Source organism: Podarcis filfolensis (assembly GCF_964270895.1).
Source record: "Podarcis filfolensis genome assembly, chromosome: 1".
Classification (NCBI taxonomy): domain Eukaryota; kingdom Metazoa; phylum Chordata; class Lepidosauria; order Squamata; family Lacertidae; genus Podarcis; species Podarcis filfolensis.
In genome coordinates, this window is record NC_139604.1 from 13,655,940 (window position 1) to 13,676,177 (window position 20,238).

General features: G+C 45.7%; 1 protein-coding gene across 1 annotated transcript in view; it reads right to left on the reverse strand.

Moving 5' to 3' along the window:
* Nucleotides 1–1,075: 1,075 nt before the first annotated feature.
* Nucleotides 1,076–20,238, reverse strand: part of TMEFF2 (transmembrane protein with EGF like and two follistatin like domains 2) — a 253,400-nt gene continuing 234,237 nt past the window's right edge. Inside the window, exons 8-10 of the mRNA XM_083571637.1 lie at nucleotides 10,068–10,191; nucleotides 7,286–7,444; nucleotides 1,076–1,416 (exon numbers count right to left, since the gene is read on the reverse strand). Coding sequence (XP_083427763.1) covers nucleotides 1,320–1,416; nucleotides 7,286–7,444; nucleotides 10,068–10,191 — 380 coding nt within the window. The 3' untranslated portion in view covers nucleotides 1,076–1,319. The remainder of the gene's footprint in view (nucleotides 1,417–7,285; nucleotides 7,445–10,067; nucleotides 10,192–20,238) is intronic.

A 20,238-nucleotide genomic window follows, 5' to 3' on the forward strand; every position in this document is an offset into this window, starting at 1 on the left:
ACAAGAAGCTCTTACCAATGTCTTTATTCAATATTGATAGAGAGAGAGGCGTAGAAATCTAGCCTCTTTGGTAGTGGCATTGCTCCGAGTCATCTCCTTCTCAGTTGTCAACAGTTCTACCCCACTTACGGTGGCTGCCGAGGGCCAATTGTCTCTTAGTTCTCTGCTCTCCTACTTTCATTGTTTGCCAGGTTCTGAGAGGAGGGGGGCGTCTGGAATGCTCTGTACAGTCATACCTCATGTTATGTTTGCTTCATGTTACTTTCTTTCAGGTTACGTCCCGCGGTGACCCGGAAGTACCGGAAAGGGATACTTCTGGGTTTCGACGCTCGCACATGCGCACAAGCGCCAAATCGTGCCGCGCACCTGCGCAGATATGGCACTTCAGGTTGCACTCTTTTCGTGTTGCGAACGGGCCTCCGGAACGGATCCTGCTGTTCCTGCTTCTCCCATTATTTCCCAGCTTTGCCCCTCTTCTGTCTCTGAGCAAACCCTCTGCAAACCACCATTGCAAATCTATACTGTCCTCCTCTTCTCATGAAGGTGCAGGAGAAGGGGGAGGTGGTCTCCACAGTTCCTCCTCTGATGTCCAGGCCCTGACACCTCCCTACAGAGTTGTACCATGACAACAGGGAGACTATGCAAGAGGGAAAAGCTGGCATCTGGGACCACACTCTAAGACTAGTTGGAACTAAGAAGGCAGGCAAGTGGTGGTTGGCTGGGGACAGACAAAGGGGTTAGCCACCACTGAAAGATAATCAAAGCAACACATGCATAGGAGCTGAGTTTCCTGGCTTTGGCTATAGTCCTGCACAGTTTAGGCTGCCCAAACCTACCACTTTCATTACAGTTTAAGAAGCCGAACACTGTTCAGGAAGGCTGTTACTGTGCCCACAGCAGGAGGTGCTCATATGGCTGCAGTTTAAATATTGTGACTCACACAGCTTGCAAATTCATCATGTCCAATGATAACACGCTTGTACGGCACAGCAAATTTAAGAAAGCGGGTTTTTTTTCCTCATCACTGAGTATTTATTATATATAACAAATACATGAAAAAGAAAAAAAAACTATATTGTGTGATATAAATAGTTTATTTACATTACAGAAAAAACATCAAGACAATGTATACTATTTCAAATATATCCATACATAATCAAATATAGCTGTAGTACATGTTTTTTTTTTCCATTGGTGTAGATTACCACAAATGCAAGGCAACATGTGTAGATCTTTTTGTCTATAATACTGTATTATTTTTTTTGAAAGTCCAACCTCTCTGCAGTTTACTTTTTGCCATTGTGGAAACATGCTCTCGTTTAAATTAACCTGGTCGATGCTCTTGTTGTGTTGTCTGAACTGTAGTGCCCTGTGTTTTGCTTCTGCCTGTGAATTCGGTTGCTCCTGGGACATTTCCTGCAAGCAAGAGGGGAAAGCGGGGGGGGGGGGGGGAGAGAGAAAGAGCATGAAATTTGCTTTGCTAAACGACAGTGGAGGTAACGTAAGGATTGCAGGCCACTGAAGGGCAACTGCCAACAACGGCTGTCGGTACAACTCATCATTCCTTAGCTGCACAGCTCCAGAGCTTTGTAAAAAAAGAGTCAAAGGCCTCCTGCACTCTTTCAGAGCCTGTTCTTCAAACAGGAGCCTGAAATAGCCAAAATCATTTCCCGTAGGACACTGCCTGCCTGCAAGAGGGTTATATTAATGCACTGGTTTAAATACCCACCACAAGCAATGCGGCTATGAGACCTTTGGAAAATGTACACACATTCATCGGGGGCACTTTAATATTTCTCCCAAACATCCTCCCAGCTAGGAAAGCACAAATAAAAGAAACAATCGTTGCTTTCCCCTACATTGGCTAACTTAGAATGTACTATTGCATTTCGGGAAGCACAAAGGCAACTCAGATATAAATGACTGTCAGCTCTGCAAATGGATTCTCTTTGTCTGCTCTGTGTTGGTTCGAAACCTGAATTATTCCCCTGTGGGGATACAAGCATAACAAGACAATGTACGTTTGGGGTATACGTATTTACATTAAAAAAACCGAACAAACCAGGAACACTTCCTTGTGCAACAGGAAGCGCTTTCCATTCATGCAATGGTACCGCTGGATCCAAATCGTAGCAAATGTAACTATCCGTGTATGACTAGAGAACAGTGTTTTTTTCCTGGGGGGGGGACGAAGGGGTATTTTACGGAGGTAAATATTTTGTGAATCTTTGTACTTTTGTCCATTTACTGTATTTATTTTCCCCGATTTTAACTATAAAATGGTGGTTTTCTTGAGCCAAAATGAGAGTACTCCTAAACATTTTATATTTTAGAAAAGAAGCGCTGCTAGTGAATAACAGCGTGCAGCTGGGACTCATAGACTTACAGAAAAACAACAACAGCTTCCTAAATTTACCCTGGTTAACGTATATATCCACATACCCTCCAACATGCCACGGAGGGGACTTGTGCGACAGCACTGCCCCCCCTCCAAAATGGCCGTCTTTGGAAGCAGAATGGCTTCTGTAATTCCGGTATGTTCCACTTAAAGCAGGACAGTTGAGGAGCATGCATCTAGATGTAGCCACTTTCTTTTTAATTACTGTATTTTTCGCTCTATAAGACGCACTTTTTTCCTCCTAAAAAGTAAGGAGAAATGTGTGTGCATCTTAGGGAGCGAATGCAGGCTGCACAGCTATCCCAGAAGCCAGAACAGCAAGAGGGATTGCTGCACAGAGATGCCTCTTGCTGTTCTGGCTTCTGGAATTCAAACATTCCTTGTTTTCCTCCTCCAAAAACTAGGTGTGTCTTATGGTCTGGTGCGTCTTATAGAGCGAAAAATACAGTAAGTATCTGGAATGCCTGCCTGTCAACCAGGCTGCTAAATTCCCTCCCCTCCCCTCACCAGTTTTAAAGCACTATGATACCACTTCAAAAAGTTTTGGTTTCTCCCAAATCATCCTGGGAACTGCAGTTTGTCAAGGATGCTGAGAGTTTTCAGGAGGTCTCAATTCCCAGAGTTTCCTGAGTAGAGTGACTGATTGTGAAACACTCTGGCAATTGTAGCTGTGTGAGAGGTGCCTTTGGGCACCAGTTCGGTGAACCTTGTTGTACACTAACTGAGAAGACCTCTCCTCCTCCCAGAGGGGAGAGGTTGTGTGTTCAGCCCCCTGCATCAGCCTTCCTTCAGCTGCCGCGCCATGCCCAGCTGGTGGGCATAGTCTAGCTGCGTTTAACTAATCCAGAATGCGGCAGCTAGACTGGTGACTGGGAGCAGCCGCCGAGACCACATAACACCGGTCTTGAAAGACCTACATTGGCTCCTAGTACATTTCCGAGCACAATTCAAAGTGTTGGTGCTGACCTTGAAAGCCCTAAACGGCCTCAGTCCTGTATACCTGAAGGAGCGTCTCCACCCCCATCACTCAGCCCGGACAGTGACGTCCTTCTCTGAGGGCAATCTGGTGGTTCCCTCACTGCAAGAAGTGAAGTTACAGGGAACCAGGCCTTCTCAGCAGTGGCACCTTACCTGTGGAACAACCTCCCATCAGAACGACACAACTTTTAGAAGACATCTGAAGGGAGCCCTGTATTGGGAAGTTTTAAATGTTTGATGTTTTACTATGTTTTTATATGTATTGTAAGCTGCCCAGAGTGGCAAGGGAAACCCAGTCAGATGGGTGGGATATACATAATACGTTGTTGTTGTTGAATAGGACATCCCTATTTTCATTGGAGACATGTTGGGAGGTATGTATATTTTGTGTATGCATATTTATTCATTTCTGTTTTCTTGCATTTGTATCCTGCCTTTCTTCCATCATGGCACCCAAGGTGACCAGGCCCAGACCTGCTTAGCTTCAGTAAGGTGGCAATATCAAGTGCCTTCAAACCATCTCTCTCTCTCTCTCTCTCTCTCTCTCTCTCTCTCTCTCTCTCTCTGTGTGTGTGTGTGTGTGTGTGTGTTTAACTAATAAAAAGTTTAAGGGCATCAGCTTTTGGGTATCCTTTTATCTACAACACAGTCTAAATTAAATCCACTGGAAAGGCAGGGTCCATGTAAAACCAAACCATTTTCTCTGAACACAAACCGTTAACTTGCTTTATGGCCTGAAGTTAACAAACCTGGAGCCACTCAGAAGATTGCTTGAACAACATGATGTAGTGCCATTTTTCTGTTGAGCAGTTACTTTCCCATCTCCGTCCTTTTTATGTACACTGTATTTCTGGCCGTTTGAATTATCTCCATGTTCCCTGAAACCCACTTTAATATAATGCATTGCCTTCTTGCAGGAGAAGATCTACTCTTGAGGGTAGAGTTGATGAACTCAACTAGGTCGGCAAGCATCTCCAAGCTTCTGCAGACATTTTTCTATTATGCCTTTAGGCTGGGAAAGGATATATGAATTATTTTCTACCTTCTTCTGGCCTGAATGTCACGCTTGTCCTCTGAGCGCAGCGAGAGGAGGATGCTTAGATATATTGGTGCTTTTTTTACTTTCTATAGGAGTGTGATGCCTGCTTCTTTTTAAAATTCTCACCTTTTTGGGAAAGGGATTTATTTTTAAGGCACCTGATTTATTGAAGCAACTGCAGGACACCTGAAGCAGTTTCACCTTCTCTCACCTGAGGAAGAAGCCCAGGCAAGTCGTGAAGCTGGAGAAAACTCTGAAACTTACCCATCACATGGTAAAGAATGGACATTGGTATTTATGAATGGATGAAACTCACAACTGCCTTACAGAGACTGCCCATTGCTCGATCTCCAAGCTCTCAGTTGCTTGAGATCTTTTTAAGTTGAAGGCTGGACCTGAGTCCTTACTTGTAAGACTGACAGTGTAAACAGCACATATCCTTTTAAATTCCAAAGTCAAGCCCACTTGGCATTCAAATCCATACCGGCATTTGCTAGGCACTCTATGCATTATAATCACCCGTCTCTTCCTGAAGAAGTACAGAGTAACTCTTGAGAATGCAAACACTGATAATCCCCAAGCTATTAAACAAACAGCTTGCTTTTTGAATTTTCTACCATTGGGGAAACCGCCTTCCATACCTGTCTGTCTGCCACACAAACCCCATGTGTTGTAAAAGATGCCGATAACATCTTCTAGGGGGCAGTTATGGAGTGCTTGTCTGGCTCGTGGGCTTCACCAATGGCCCACAGGGACCAAGAGATCATGCTTGTTGTTGTTGTTGTTTAGTCGTTTAGTCGTGTCTGACTCTTTGTGACCCCATGGACCAGAGCATGCCAGGCACTCCTGTCTTCCACTGCCTCCCGCAGTTTGGTCAAACTCATGCTAGTAGCTTTGAGAACACTGTCCAACCATCTCGTCCTCTGTCGTCCCCTTCTCCTTGTGCCCTCCATCTTCATCAACATCAGGGTCTTTTCCAGGGAGTCTTCTCTTCTCATGAGGTGGCCAAAGTATTGGAGCCTCAGCTTCAGGATCTGTCCTTCCAGTGAGCACTCAGGGCTGATTTCCTTCAGAATGGAGAGGTTTGAACTTCTTGCAGTCCATGGGTCTCTCAAGAGTTTCCTCCAGCACCATAATTCCAAAGCATCAATTCTTCAGCTATCAGCCTTCTTTATGGTCCAGCTCTCACTTCCATACATCACTACTAGAGATCACGCTAGCACTACATAGAATAGAATCATAGAATCATAGAGTTGGAAGAGACCACAAGGGCCATCGAGTCCAACCCCCTGCCAAGCAGGAAACACCATCAGAGCACTCCTGACATATGGTTGTCAAGCCTCTGCTTAAAGACCTCCAAAGAAGGAGACTCCACCACACTCCTTGGCAGCAAATTCCACTGTCAAACAGCTCTTACTGTCAGGAAGTTCTTCCTAATGTTTAGGTGGAATCTTCTTTCTTGTAGTTTGGATCCATTGCTCTGTGTCCGCTTCTCTGGGGCAGCAGAAAACAACCTTTCTCCCTCCTCTATGTGACATCCTTTTATATATTTGAACATGGCTATCATATCACCCCTCAACCTCCTCTTCTCCAGGCTAAACATGCCCAGCTCCCTTAGCCGTTCCTCATAAGGCATCGTTTCCAGGCCTTTGACCATTTTGGTTGCCCTCCTCTGGACACGTTCCAGTTTGTCAGTGTCCTTCTTGAACTGTGGTGCCCAGAACTGGACACAGTACTCCAGGTGAGGTCTGACCAGAGCAGAATACAGTGGCACTATTACTTCCCTTGATCTAGATGCTATACTCCTATTGATGCAGCCCATGATGACACGTTGCTGAGGAAGATGGGTGGTGCTAGACAAGTTGCCTTTCAGGGAAGCTTATCTGCCATTACAGATCTTCAGACCGTCTGGGTGTCTCTGTTTTCCAGGGACAGTCCTGCATTTACAAAAGCTGTCCTGGTTTCTGATTTGATCCCAGAAAGCCCCACTTTTTCTTAGGAAATATTGGAGGGTATGGAGTATTGTGACCCCGGTGCCAAGGAGATAAGTGACTATACAACCTTCAGAAGACATCAGAAGAAATCTGAAGGCAGCCCTGTATAGGGAAGTCTTTTTATGTTGAATGGTTTTTTATGTTTTTCTGTGTGTTGGAAGCGAAATGTCGGAGGGTATGGAGTTATCTGGCACCTGAACCGTATGAAGGCAGCCCTGTACAGGGAAGTTTTTTTTAAAATGTTAAAATACAAGCATATTTTCTATGCTTGTATGTATGTCAGAAGCCACCCAGTGTGGCTGGGGAAACCCAGTCAGAAGGGTGGGGTATAAATAAAATTATTATTATTAGTAGTAGTAGTATGGAATACGACATCCATATTTTCATAGGTTGTTACAATAATCCTGCCTATGTTTTTATCTGTTTATAGTTTATCTGTAAATATTCAATAAACCATTTCCATTCTTTTATTTAAAATGCTTATTCTTTCGGTAAGTTTCACCATTTCTGCATATTCCATAAATTTTTGTATCCATTCTCCCTTTGCTGGGACTTCTGCTTCTTTCCATTTTGGGGCAAGTAACATTCTTGCCACTGTACTAGCATACATGAACAAGTTTCCATACAGCTTAGGTAGTTCTGTCCCTATAATTCCCAAAAGAAAAGCTTCTGGGGTTTTTTTTACAAAGGTTATTTTAAACATCCTTTTCATTTTATTATATATCATTTCCCAGTAAGCTTTCACCTTACTACAAGACCACCACATATGACAAAAAGAACCTTCTTTCTCATTACATTTCCAATGCTTATTTGATTTAGATTTATACATTTTTGCCAACTTTATCTTGGTAAGAGCACCTTGGCCTCATTACTAACCTTGTAATGCAGAGGACTACGACGCAGATGACAGCAATCTGAATTGTTCCAATCACTGCTGCTATTAAGACGTACTGAAATCGTACAGGGCCAGGAACCACATATAAAACGCTGTAGTCCTTTTTTTCACAGTGTTCTCCAGTGTAGCCTGCGTCACACCTAGAATGGAAAGAGACACGTTGACTCCTTCCCTTGCGGTAGTTCATAGCTGCATTGCATGAGCCACAAACCAAGCATTGCCAGAGAGATGCTGTGTTGCAACTGCACAAGAATGATGCGCGGCAGCTTGGGGTGTAAGAAGGCAGTCATTTCCATTCCAACCCGTCTTCGTTACAATCAGCACCGTTTCCATTCCTCTGCAATTCAATTCCCACCAAATACTGCTTTATTCATTTGGCTGCCTGCTACTTATTGTAATCTATGCAAGTACAGTGATACCTCGGGTTAAAAACTTAATTCGTTCTGGAGGGCTGTTCTTAACCTAAAACTGTTCTTAACCTGAGTTACCACTTTAGCTAATGGGGCCTCCCGCTGCCGCCATGCCGCCATCGTGTGATTTCTGTTCTCATCCTGAAGCAAAGTTCTTAACCCGAGGTACTACTTCTGGGTTAGCAGAGTCTGTAACCTGAAGCTTCTATAACCCGAAGCGTATGTAACCCGAGTTACCACTGTATTTTCGTACCTTACAAAGGGTTGTGAATTTAACGTACCATATTTTCTCGTGTATAACACACCCCCGTGTATAAATTTAGAAAACTGGGGGAAATTGCCCAGAGCTGCTGAGCTTTTTTTGAGGAGGGATGCCCAGAGTTGTTTTGACAGCAGAAACAGCCAGTCGACACCAGCCCTGGCCACATACACCAATCAAGAGCACAATCGCCTCTGGGATCCTGATGCTCATCAATCCCCCATCCCCAATCTGCACTATCCATATATAAGACAACCCCCAATTTTTGAGATTCTATTCTCATAGAAACAGCTCGTCTTATACATAGAAAAGTACGGTAAATAATGACACAATTACTTCCACGCCATTCATTTCAGTGCAAAAGAAACAGAATTGAAAAAGGGGTGGGGACATTGATTACTTATCGTTTGTGGACCAAAAAGAATAAGACCAGCAAATACTGGATTGATGTCTGTTTTGTACATGGGATGAATAAATGAGCACTGACAATTTCTTTTTTCTTCGGAATTCACTGACTCTCCTAGCTGCAGCTACTTTGTATATCTTACAAGATAACCAAGGAACTTTCTTTATGCCTCAGTTACTTTGGGGATATAAGAGGGTTGGAGGTGTTGCTGTTGTTGTTTGGTACTTTTATGATGATTTCCTATACCAAAACCAAAATTTTAATGTGTGCCACGCTGATATTTGTGGGAAATGCCTCCTGGAAGAAGCTTAATTTGTTCTAGGCAACTGCTCTCATTTTGAAGTTGATGTATTTGATTTATGTATGTATTCTGTTTATGCTTTGCTTCTGATAAAACGTCCCCAAATGATTTAACAATAAAAAGATCAGCAATCACACACACACAGAGACGATTTCAAGTCCAATGCAGATACAGACTGAAATAAAGGTCTCCATTTAAAAAGCTAGTTGGGAAAAGGTATTTTTATTTCTTTAATAAGCAAATGAAATGTGTGTTTGTTCGTTTATTATACCCGGCCCACCATTCAAATTTTCAGGACAGCTTACAATCATTCTAAACATAAAAAAACAAGATGCAAACACACGTAGCGATGGCTGTGTGCAATCTCCGGTGCCAGAGGCCGGATGCCTCTGAGTAAAATAAATGGTAAAGGACCCCTGGATGGTTAAGTCCAAAGGTGACTACAGGGTTGTGGCGCTCATCTTTCTTTTCAGGCTGAGGGAGCTGGCGTTTGTCTGCAGACAGCTTTCCGGGTAATGTGGCCAGCATGACTAAACTGCTTCTGGCACAATGGACACCGTGACGAGTGCCAGAGGACATGGAAGCCCTGTTTACCTTTCCGCCGGAGTGGTACCTATTTACCTACTTGCACTGGTGTGCTTTCAAACTGCTAGGTTGGCAGGAGCTGGGACGGAGCAATGGGAGCTCACCCCATCACAGGGATTCGAACCGCCAAGGGGGGGCGCTGCCCGTGGCGAGCATCCCGGGGGCAGTGGCAATGTCACCCCCCCTCAGGGATGACACCTGGGGTGGACTGCACCCACCGCATTCCCCTTCCTCGGCCAGTGGTTGTTGTAGCTCTCAAGTTCTGCTGGGTTTCTTGGGACAGTAGCTGTTGGCTGAGCGTGAGGAATCAACAGATAATTAGGGTTGCTGAGCTTTTGGGGGGATTGAGTTTTTTTGGGGGGAGGGACAAGGTTGTTGCGCTCCCCCCTTATTTTTGGGCCCAAGTTGTTGAGCTATTTTTATGGAAATTTGCCCCAAAAACCAACTCTTCCAACATAGTTTGCCATACGCCCAGGTTTTCCTGGACATTTTAACCAAATTTTGGAAATTCCAAATGTGTGGCAGCCCTAGGATAATGCCTGGCAAGCAAGCCTGTGCTCTTAGGAGCCTTTTAAGGGCTGCATCAACATACGTTGCAGGAATGCATTTCTAAACAGCTTAATGGTGCTGCATAATTTAGGGCAGTTCTACTACATACATTAGGTGCCTCGTTACATAATTTAGATCCAGAGTGGATGGGGTCTTGGCAATTATTATTTTCCTTGCTGTATCAGGATAGCGTGTGTTAGCAAGTGTGCCTGTTCAGTTTATCATTAGCCGCTCGGTTTGGGGAAAGTGTTACCTGCAAGATGGTTCCAGCATATTAGCAGAGTGTTCACATTTTCCATGCATGCAGAAGCCATTATAATGTTCTGGACAAGGAATGTAGATTCCCCTGGCGCTTTCTTCAAGTTTGTTGGCATTCTCTGTAAAGACAGATGAAAAAGAAAACCAACCTGTAAGTGTGTAGCATGGTGAAGAAACAACAACAAAAGACATATTTGCTTCAGTGTACTGCATAACAGATTGAGATTGCATGCTGACAAGGCAGAAGTACTGTTTTTGGGGGACAGGGGGCAGGTGAGTGTGGAGGACTCCCTGGTTCTGAATGTGGTAACTGTGCCCTTGAAGGACCAGGTGCACAGTCTCGGAGTCATTTTGGACTCACAGCTATCCATGGAGGTGCAGGTCAATTTGTGTCCAGGGCAGCTGTCTACCAGCTCCATTTGGTACACCAGCTGAGACGCTACCTGCTCACAGACTGTCCCGACAGAGTGGTGCATGCTCTGGTTATGTCCCACTTGGACTACTACAATGCACTTTACTTGGGGCTAGCTTTGAAGGTGACTTGGAAACTACAACTAATCCAGAATGCGGCAGCTAGACTGGTGACTGGGAGTGGCCACCAAGACCATATAACACTGGTCCTGAAAGACCTACATTGGCTCCGAGCACAATTCAAAGTGTTGGTGCTGATCTTTAAAGCCCTAAACCGCCTTGGCCCAGTATACCTGAAGGAGCGTCTCCACCACCATCGTTCAGCCTGGACGCTGAGGTCCAGCTTTGAGGGCCTGCTGCTAGTCCCTCATTGCAAGAAGTTAAGTTACAGGGAAGCTGGCAGAGGGCCTTCTCAGTAGTCGGGCCCGCCCTGAGGAACGCCCTCCCATCAGATGTCAAATAAATAAATAACTATCTGACTTTTAGAAGACATCTGAAGGCAGCCCCATTTAGGGAAGTTTTTAATATTTGATGTTTTATTGTGTTTTTAATATGCTGTTGGGAGCCGCCCAGAGTGGCTGGGGAAACCCAACCAGATGATGATGATTAAAGAGCAAATACTTTAGGCTCTCATTTAAGTGCAAGAGGATATACTGCAATAGGTTAGCACTTTTAGAAAGGTGTGTCGATTTAAATAAATGTTTCCCGAGAATGAAGTAACATGCATGAGGAGGGTTGCAAACTTGTACAGTACAGTAGTATCTCGGGTTGAGAACTTAATTCGTTCTGGAGGTCTGTTCTTAACCTGAAACTGTTCTTAACCTGAGGTACCACTTTAGCTAATGGGGCCTCCCGCTGCTGCGCCACCGCCCAATTTCTGTTCTCATCCTGAATCAAAGTTCTTAACCCGAGGTAATATTTCTGGGTTAGCGGAGTCTGTAACCTGAAGCGTATGTAACCCGAGGTACCACTGTATCTCTAATTCATGGGAATGAGCCTGTCAAAGTAATCCCCTTTTACAACCCATTGATTCGGGGAGAGAGTCAAGCATATTCAGAGCTCACTCCCGCTGGAATTAAGGAAAGACATCAATAAGAACATTGTTAGCTGCTTTATGTCAGTTTGAATTCTTTGTCAATATATCCCAAATATGCCTGCTCTGGAAGGCAGCAGTTCTCCACAATTTCATTCTCAGTTCCACCCAGAGATGTCAGGGAGCGAATCTGGGACCTTCTATCACCGAGCTAAGGTAAAGGTAAAGGTAAAGGGACCCCTGTCCATTAGGTCCAGTCGTGACCGACTCTGGGGTTGCGGCGCTCATTTCGCTTTACTGGCCGAGGGAGCCGGCATACAGCTTCCGGGTCATGCAGCCAGCATGACTAAGCCGCTTCTGGCGAACCAGAGCAGCACACGGAAACACCATTTACCTTCCCGCCGGAGTGGTACCTATTTATCTACTTGCACTTTGACGTGCTTTCGAGCTGCTAGGTTGGCAGGAGCAGGGACCGAGCAACGGGAGCTCACCCCGTCGCAGGGATTCGAACCACCGACCTTCTGATCGGCAAGTCCTAGGCTCTGTGGTATAACCCACAGAGTCACCCGCGTCCCTATCACTGAGCTAAGGCCCTTCCTCAAATATACAACTGTATTGCAACAGTCCGAGGCCTGCAAAGGCAGGTTTGGCTTTACAATCCAAGCTGCTAAGGCAATATGAGATCATAAGTCAAAAGAGGATTCATTCTTTATTCAGGCATATGCATTAAGCAATACTGAGTGTGAATGCAACAGAAAATATTTACTGTTCTCTGGCTGCAATATTTAGATTGATGTAATGTGTTTAAATTCCAAGAGACATCTGCAGCATCCTTACTAATTTGGAAAAACATATAGAATTGACAATTATGCTTGATAAACACATTTCGAAACCTCTCTTCTGGGATAAAAATGCTTAGGTAGGGCAGATTTCACCCCCAATGTGGACTTGGCAATCAGCTCATTTGTATTCTGTTACATGTACATGAAACTGCATTATTCCGTTATGCCTTTTCTAAGGTGTAAATGGTGAACATGCAGCCCTCCAGATATTTCTGAACTACATCTTTCATTATTCCTGAGCATTAGGTAAAAGGGTAAAAGGTAAAGGACCCCTGGACAGTTAGGTCCAGTCAAAGGTGACTGGGGTTGTGGCGCTCATCTCACTTGTCTGAGGCAAAGGACAAGATCTGTCCTGCCAAATTCACATGCAGAAGCCGACAAAGTCTAGCAGTTGAATCTCATTCCAACACTGAACTGAAAGCAAAGCTTAGCTGTATCTTCCACTAGAGGGGAACAGCCAACACCATCAACAGTTGCCACTTGAGGCAGCTGCCTCACTCTGCCTAATAGCTAGGCCGGCCCTAAGTGACAGGAAGTATATTCTAACCTTCTATAAGTAGTTGTAGGGATATCGCGGAGTGGAGAGTGAGGTCCGGAGGAAGCATACTCCCCACCAGCAGGCAGTCACAGTCTGTCTGCACGTGTGACCCTGGGGTGCAGGGAAACCCCCCCCCCCAGACAAGCCACGGCTGTCGGAACATCGTCCCCTACGTCTGACCTTTTGCGTTCTCAGCAGTCAGCGGTGTCCTGTCTGTAACCTTTGTCCCTGAGACCTTCTGTCTCCTTTGTCATACACTGTGCAAGGGGAAAATGACACTGTGGAAACAGGTGCCAAAATAGCTTTGTACCACCCCACGATCTTGGGACGGAATATGTGTAAAGGTCACAGCCCAAAAATGTATTTGCCTGGCTTGCATATTTGTCTCAATAAAAGGAGGCTCCACAGGAATAGCAGCAGCTTGCTTCAGCCCACCTGTGCGCAGCTCACATGATGATCAACACCTGTCTTGGGCCTTCACTTCAGTAGTAGTAGTAGTAGTAGTAGTAGTAGTAATAATAATAATAATAATAATATGCCCAGAAATGCTGGCATGTGTTTCCAACACATATAAAAGCATAATAAAATGCCAAACATTAAAAACTTCCTGATACAGGGCTGCTTTCAGATGTCTTCTAAAAGTTGTGTAGTACATTCTACTATGGATATCTGACAGGTTCAGAAATGAAACAGCCCATGTTTTTACTAATGCTTTTTATGATGGTGTATCTTATAATCTGTATAGGAGATAACATGATGGATTTTAGAAATAAACTCTCTCCCATCCCTTTTCTGATTAGAGCCTCTTCCACAACAATTAACTACCGAGCCCTAAGATTTCCCTTTCTTTATCTTATCAAGTGAAAAGCTAGAGTCTCATTGAAAGCCTCATTTCGAAGTGTGATCTGCAATTTTCACTTGTCCCTGGAGCCAGATGATGATCCTGAACACGATGAAAGCTCAAGTTCACGCAATATTAGGAAATTCCAGAGAAATTATGAGATATGGTGAAACTCTGATAAACTTTGGCCCCAGTCCAGATATAATTGCATGCAGCTAGGCACCAGCTCCCGAATTGTCCTGTATCTAAAGTAAGGTGTATTGTCTTGCACTCTGATAAGGTGACACCATGGCCTGTATCTAAGTTATACTCAGAGTAGACCCATTGAAGCTAATGGGCTTAAGTTAGTCATGTATAATAATTTCAACAGGGCTCCTCTAACTAATACTGAATATAATAACTACTATTTTAATAAATTTCCGTCTAGTTGCAGATCTACATCCACATCTGTTCTACAGAATGACAGTGAATAGTAGCATTCCATGCTGATCTATGTTTGTATATACCTGAATCTGTCCTTTCTACATAGGCATGGCATCATCAGTGTGGCTATATGTGTGCAGGGTAGGTGCTACATCTATGCAGGCTCCCTAACAAACAGACAAGCCAAGTGTTCAAAGGTTTTAGTTTTAACCATGAAGCCAAAGCTTTTACTGCAAAGCTCTGTTTGGCTCAAGAGATTGACCCAAGTTTGAACGAAGCCCTTCAATCTGCTTCATGTTATTTTGAGGGTGGGGGAAAACCCTGATTGAATGTGAATTAATACATTGCATTTGGTAGGTAGCAGAATACGGAGCCTGATTATTGTTCCTCCGTTCCATGGCTAGAATGAATGGTGGACTGGATGTGGGTGAATAAACTGAAAATATGTTCCTGGTGGGAGCTAGTATTTCTCCTGTTCTGAACGGGGTCACACTCTCCCTCCCACAAAGGAGCAGAGATGCAGTTTGGGCATGCTTTGGAGACCTGGATGTGATTCCAGGAATCACAGGGAGAAGCTGTGTCCTGGAGTACATTTTATCAGCTCACACCTAGAGAATGATGCCTAGGCACCATGATAAATGCCTTGGTCATCATCAGGCTGCTCTGCTGTCACTCATTCTGTGCCTTTGAAGACTGTTCAAAATGCAACAACCCCACATTAATGGGTCAATGAGGGCTAAAAGCACATATGCAGAGAAAACTGGAGTGCCTCTCAAAACTGGGGCACAATTAAAGGTTGATTTAAAATAGTAAAGCATTGGTCCATAATATTTCAATATATGCCTCCTCCCACAAGTCTACACGTACACTACAATCACTGGCTGGAACCCCGTTCCAGTCCTCCATTTAATTTAATTTTGTTTTATTTTACATGATTTATATCTTGACCTTTGTCAAAAGACCTCAGGGTGGTTCAGAACAATTGAAAACATGTAAACCAGTCAGAAAGTTAGAAACACAGTACATGGTTCAATTAAAAAAAACCCTGGCTCCATTATTGCTGTACAGGTCATTCCCCCTTAGGATATTCAAAGGGTTGAAGGAAGAGGAAGGTGTTAAGTATAGTAATTTAATTCACTGAAATTGTAAATGCTTGTATGCATTGCTATGTGCTTGAAATTGATTGGTTAGCAACTAAATTCTAGAGCATTCTCTAGTAGTTCTCATGTAATTGAGTAACGTCGGCCGTATGGAATGTATCTAGTGAAGGAGAGAGACTCCATTTCATGTGAAGCAAGATGACTGTGTTTGGAATCCACTGTGAACACTGCTAAGTTGAATAGAGTGTTGGTGTGCTTCTTCTGTGCTTGAGAGAAAGAGAGCAAAGATTCAGGAGAAGGTGAAAGTGGAAATCTCTCACAGGAGCTGCAAGACGTGGCCTAACTGAGATATAGAAGGCTGAGCTCTGGACAGAGAGGGAAATACAGTTGTTTGAAAGTTAGAAGAAGAGACTGTAAACCCATACTTGGGGAAGCATGTGATTGTAAAGAATATGTTTTAATTCACCTAGAACTACAAGTTTCTGCAAGTAAAGTTTTTGGATGCTAAAGTCTGGACACTGGTTTAATTTCCAAAGAAGGGTGTCAGTCACATATATGATTTGAGCTTCCTAGCTGCATTTTCACTACTCTTACTTCAACAGAAGGTAGTCAGCTGTTGCCAAAAGATGGACAGTATTGGCTCCAGTTGTATCCTAGGAGGAAGCATATTCCAAAATTGAGGTGCCATTGCTGAGAAGGCCCTGTGGTGTCACAGACCCTTGAACAACAGTATGTTCAAGGCTTACCAGAAGGGCCTTTCCAGTGGATCTCAAAGCATAGGGAGATCTGTGTATCACGAGAGGCACTCCTTTACGTAATGAGCCCAAAGCATTCAAACAATACCCCCCCACCAAATAATCTTAGGAACTGTGTTTGGGTATGTGCGGAAGCCTAAAGACAGTAATTTCTAAAAGGATAATGTCCAATCCGTTTGATTCAAAAATACAATTTCAAGGAGAAATCTTTTTTAAAAAGTTGTTAGACTGCTATTCTGAAGTTTGAACATGTACAATTTTCAGGCAGAGCATTCATAAAAATGCATTTCAGCCTAAAAGAGAGCAACAGCCCACCACACATACTTAAACTTCACTTTTCGCTCTTGTTCAGAGCCGCTGGCATTTGAGGAGAGCTAAGTATATTGTCAGGGAACTGTCATCTGAGAAGAAGGAGGTGAAAGGGCTCATGGAGGGTGAGAGAGACCACTCAGCGGAGGAGGGGACCAGCAGGGGGAGAAGTGGAGTTACAAGGGAAAGTGAGTCGGAGGGAGAGCTCAGAGATACTTCAAGCGGGAACAGTGGAGAGGTTTCAGGACCTCCCGTAGGCACACCCACTCCTCGGCGGAAACTGTCACGCCGAGAGTCCAGAAGACGCGTTTCCGTCAAGGAGCTTTTATGCTGGAAGAAGTTCCGTAAACGCCCACTGTCCGATTCAACGAGCGATTGATGGAGCCATGCTTAAGGAGCTCCATCACAGACAGAGGTTTGGGAACTTAGCCAAACTCTGAGGGATCAGGATTTTACGCACAAGCAGCTCACCATCCCATCACAGCAATCGGACAGTCCCTGAAAGCAGCTTGTGCAGAGAGGCATCATGAGCAACCCAGCTGGAGCCGGAGGAGCAGCAGGAGCTGGAGAAGGTCCAACTCTGGAAGAAAGGTACAGAGTTTTGGAACTCCAGCTAGCAATGCAAACGGCGAGGCTAGAAGAAAGGAGGGCGCAGGATGCAGAAAAGGCAAAAGGCGCTACACTAGCAAGAAAGATGCCAGGAATGGTGCAGAAGTTTGGGGGGGACCCCAGGAACTACCAAGCCTTTAGGACAGAGATGCAGTATGCTCTTGAACTGCAGTTTAACGACTTTCCCGATGAGGCATCGCGAGTGGCGTTTGTGATTGGCCATCTCGAAGGGGGGGCGAGAGACTGGGTCCGGCCCCTGATGGCAGGGAATAGTGACATGCTGAAGGACGCGAGGAAGTTTTTTCGCGCCATGGATTTGATGTTTTCCAGCGAGATTGAACAGGGACTGGTGCGCAGACAATTGATGGCTTGCAAACAGGGGAGCCGATCGGTTCGTGAGTACTGGACTGAGTTTACAATGTTGATACATAAATTGGGGTGGGACCTATCGGCGGAACCCATTCAAATGATCTTTGAAGAGGGGCTTTCTTCGGCGGTGAAAGACGAACTTTCCCGGGCGCCCAGGGCGGAGTCTATGGACCAGCTGACCAAATCAGCGCTGACCATTGGAGCGCGCCAGGAGGCAAGAGCCTTGGAGAAGCGGGAGGGGAAAGGAGAGCGTTGGGGGGATTTCCGCATTCCAGAGATTCCAGAACCCAGTTTCCCGCCCGGAGAGCCGATGGAAGTTGGAACAGCGCGCGCGCGCGCAGTTTCAAATCCCAGTGAAGGGAGGAAGAAGGAGGGAAAGAGCGCCAAGAAATGTTACCTCTGCCAGCAGCCAGGTCACTTTGCCAGAGTCTGCCCACAAAGAAAGGAATGGCAAGGGATGGCGGGAGCTGTTGGGGGGAAGGAGGAGGAAGTCCAGGAGCCAGTAAAAGCCAACGCCTGTCTGCCGCTGTCAGGGCACTGCAGACAGGCCAAGGAGCAGTAAAAGTGCCCACTCCGGAACCTCCAAGACCAGCTCTAGTAATAGAGGTGCTGCTAGAGCTGGCAAACGGATACCCACTAAAGACCAAGGCGCTGTTGGACTCAGGCAGCTCCTGTAATTTTATGAGCAAGGAGTTTGCAGCTGAACACCAGATACAGACACTCCCTTTAAGCAACCCCCTGCAGGTCACCACGATCGATGGGAGGGAGCTGTTGGGGGGAGAAGTTAGCCTACAGACCGTCCCAATGGTTATGAGGGTGGCAAGGCACACTGAAAGGATAGCGTTCAATGTAGCCACCCTGGGAGGGGCGCCAGTCATTTTGGGAATGAGCTGGCTAGCGTTGCATGACCCGCTAGTGGGCTGGCATCAGAGAGTGGTCTCCTTTGGGTCAGCACATTGCCTGGAACACTGCAAAGAGGGAAAGGTGCCAGAAGGGGCAAAAGCCTCCCTAGCAGGGATGGAAGTGGCGGACAAAGGGAAGGTGCCCAAACAATACGCTGACCTGAGCAAGGTCTTCAGCGAAAGGGAAGCAGATAAACTACCACCGCATAGAGACTTTGACTGCCAAATTAACCTGGTCCCTGGGGCCCAGCTCCCCGTGGGCAAGCTGTACGCCATGTCAGACAGGGAAATGCAGGAGTTGAGGGAGTTTATTGACAAAAACCTGAAGAGAGGTTTCATCAGAGAGTCCAGAGCGGTGGGGGGCAGCCCAGTGTTTTTTGTGGACAAAAAAAACACGGATAAACCGAGATTGATCGTGGACTACCGGCGGCTGAATGCCGTGTCAGAACCAGTGACTTTCCCCATGCCCAGGATTGATGACATTTTGACCAGGGTGAGGAAGGGAAAGATATTCACGAAACTGGACCTGAGAGGAGCGTACAACCTGATACGAATAAAGAAGGGGGATGAATGGAAGACAACGATGTTCACCCCCCTAGGGGCTTTCGAATATCTCGTTATGCCCTTTGGATTACAAGCAGGCTCCGCCTGTTTTCAATCGCTCATGAACCATGTACTGGGACCTTTGCTCTACAAGAATTGCGTGGCCTTTCTCGATGACGTGCTGATATATTCAGAGAATGAGGAGCAGCATGTAAAGGATGTCAGGGAAGTGCTGAGCCAGCTGCAAGCAAACCAGTTGTGGGTGAAATTGGAGAAGTGTCAGTTCCACGCCAAGGAGGTGGAATTCCTGGGGTACCGCCTATCAGACAAGGGATTAGCCATGGATCCAGGCAAGGTACAGGCGGTGCTGGAATGGAAGACACCGAAAACGAAAAAAGATGTGCAAAGGTTCTTAGGGTTTGGGAACTTTTACCGTAAATTCATCAAGAACTTTGCCCACTTAACGGCTCCCATCACGGACTGTCTGAGCAGCAAGAAGAAATTCGTTTGGACGGCGGAGGCGGAGCACGCTTTTGAGGAATTGAAAAAGGCATTCGCTTCGGAAGAACAACTCCTGCATGTGGATTTACAAAAACCCATGAGAGTGGAAACTGATGCCTCAGACCGCGCGGTGGGGGCGGTGCTGCTTCAGCCAGGGAGCAATAAGTCGGAATGGAGACCGTGTGCCTTCTTTTCGCGTAAGCTGAACAAATCCGAGAGGAACTACACGGTATATGACCGAGAACTACTCGCCATTCACGAAGCGTTCCGGAGATGGAGACACTTACTAATTGGTGCACAGCATAAGGTACAAGTATGTACGGACCACAAGAATTTGGAGTATTGGAGAACGGCACGAGTGCTCAACCAACGACAAGTGAGATGGGCCCAGGAGTTCTCCAAATTCCATTTTGAAATCTGCTATGTGCCAGGTCCAGAAAACATCAGAGCGGACGCTCTCTCTCGCAAACCTGAATATTTGGAGGGGGAGGGAGCGCCAAAAGAGAGACATATTATCCCAGAGGACCACTGGGTGTGTGGTGCGGCCTGGGTGGGGCAAAGAGAACTGGTAGAGGGAACGGTAAATGATGAGTACGCCCAGGATAAGCTCAGAGGTTTAAGGGGAGAGGGAGAAGACCCCGGAGGTTTTGAAGAAAGAAACGGGGCATTGTATTACAAAGGGGCGCTATATATACCCGAAGGGGAATTGAGGGGGAGAGTACTCAAACAGCTGCACGACAATCCCACAGCAGGGCATTTTGGGCAACACAAGACCATGTGGTTGGTGACCAGGGAGTTTTGGTGGCCCAAGGTGAGGGAGGATGTACGGGAGTATGTGAGAAGGTGTGACCAATGCCAGAGAGCCAAAGGAGAAAGGCGGGCACCAGCGGGGTATTTAGAACCGTTACCCACACCAGAACGACCGTGGGAGGCGGTGTCGATAGATTTTATGACTGATCTGCCCAAATCCCAGGGGAAAACCGCCATACT